General features: G+C 41.7%; 1 protein-coding gene across 1 annotated transcript in view; it reads left to right on the top strand.

Moving 5' to 3' along the window:
- mylkb (myosin light chain kinase b) overlaps positions 1-1,928 on the top strand; it is a gene marked incomplete at its 5' end in the record, with an annotated part of 19,592 nt that overhangs the window by 15,129 nt on the left and 2,535 nt on the right. The window contains 5 exon segments of the mRNA XM_035676241.1: positions 52-204; positions 284-407; positions 535-625; positions 1,365-1,493; positions 1,609-1,721. Of these exon segments, the coding sequence (XP_035532134.1) occupies positions 52-204; positions 284-407; positions 535-625; positions 1,365-1,493; positions 1,609-1,721 (610 nt within the window).

Below are 1,928 nucleotides of genomic sequence, written 5' to 3' on the forward strand. Positions count from 1 at the left end.
GTTCTGTCTGGTTCTGTCTGGTTCTGTTGGGTCTGTGTTTGTCGTCCTCAGGCTGAGCGGTTTGTCTCCTTTCATGGGCGACAATGACAACGAGACTCTGTCCAACGTGACCTCGGCCACCTGGGACTTTGAGGACGAGGCGTTCGATGAAATTTCCGACAACGCCAAAGATTTTATCACCAACCTGCTGAAGAAAGATATGAAGTGAGAAAATATCTGATTGATCTGTCTGACGCTGACAGCAGGTGACCTGTTGTTTATATTATGTGTGTGTGTGTGTCAGGGCTCGGCTCACCTGTGCTAAGTGTTACGAACACGCCTGGTTGAAACAGGACACTAACACCATGAAGGCCAAGAAGCTCTCCAAAGAGAGGATGAAGAAGTACATCCTGAGGAGAAAATGGCAGGTAAACTACAACAACAACAACAACAGTCACACTCTCAAAGAGAAAATAGTTCCCAGTGAATCTGGATCAATAACAACCAATCACAGTACAGGAAGTGACGATGTGACTGTTTCTTCTTCTGCGGCAGAAAACGGGTCACGCTGTTCGAGCCATCGGCAGACTGTCGTCCATGGCCATGATGGCCGGCGTGAGCGCCAAGAAGGGCTCGCCAACCGAAGGTACGGCAGACAAAGTGTGTTCGTTCCGTTAATGAGCAGCTGTAATAATAATGAATTATAATGGAGCTGTTTGCTCTCATCATCATCTACTCAATTATATTATTAAATGTTCACACGAATTAAACCACAACACAAAAATACGTTGTTGAAGCAACTCAGTTGTTTTGAGTGAACTTCAATTAACTTAATTTAACTTAAACAATAAATACTTGTGATTAACTGTAGATTTTATTTTTGTGACAGGAGAAGGTATGAAAATATATGTCATTATTGTCCCGCCAAAATAACTGTAATTCATTATCCTGTTTATCAATAAAACACACTGGAATCATTTTATATTCTGTTAAGAAACAAATATTTGTATATTTTTATTTAACTTTGAATCCAGAGAATCCTACACATTCCTGCTTTAACTTCAGTGTCTGGTGGTTAAACTCTTCATGGTGGCAGGTTTATGATATTGTATTGACTGTAAAGATGTGGCGCCCCCTGGTGGACATTCCAAATAAATCAGGAAATCAATAAAAGAAGGAAGGTAGATATTTAAAGTTACTCGTGGGGATATTTAGGATTATTCCAATAATGAAAACTCACCACAATAAAATTATCTGAATGTTTTTATCGTTATACACAAAAATACAGTTTATTGTCCCGTTCCTACAAAGGTAAGTCTGTTAAGTTGTTGTTGTTGTTGTTGTTGTTGATGTTGTTGTTGTTGTTGTTGTTGCTGTGTGTTCAGAGGACAACCAGTTCCTGGAGTGTTTGGAGTACGAGCAGAAGACGGAGTGTAAGCCGACGTTCAGTTCGGTCATTAAAGACGTTGAGGTGGTGGAGGGCAGCGCAGCTCGCTTCGACTGCAAGATCGAGGGTGAATATTACGAAAGTTGCCATCGCCATGGCGACGTTATTTCATCACTAAACAAACAGGAAGTGGTAAAAGGGCTGCTCGTGTACGTTAATGTAATTACTCCGTGTGTCTCCAGGGTATCCGGATCCAGAGGTGGTCTGGTACAAAGACGACCAGCCCATCAAAGAGACCCGACATTTTCAGATCGACTACGACGAAGAAGGAAACTGCAGTCTGGTCATTTCAGAGGTCAGAGGTCAACTGTTGTATCACTCAGTGAATGTGTCATTGTGGGTGACAAGAAGAAGAAGAGCCCTGGCTATAAGCTAATCCTGTTTGGGAACCTCTGTGCTAAACAGTTGCTACTGTTAGCAACAAGTAATCAATACTCCCATTATTAAAGCATCAATCAAACTAATACTGTCAGACAACCTGATCAGCCTTTATCAGTCAGCT

The sequence above is a fragment of the Morone saxatilis genome, unplaced genomic scaffold, assembly GCF_004916995.1.
Source record: "Morone saxatilis isolate NCDOM2014 unplaced genomic scaffold, NCSU_SB_2.0 Contig5, whole genome shotgun sequence".
NCBI lineage: Eukaryota > Metazoa > Chordata > Actinopteri > Moronidae > Morone > Morone saxatilis.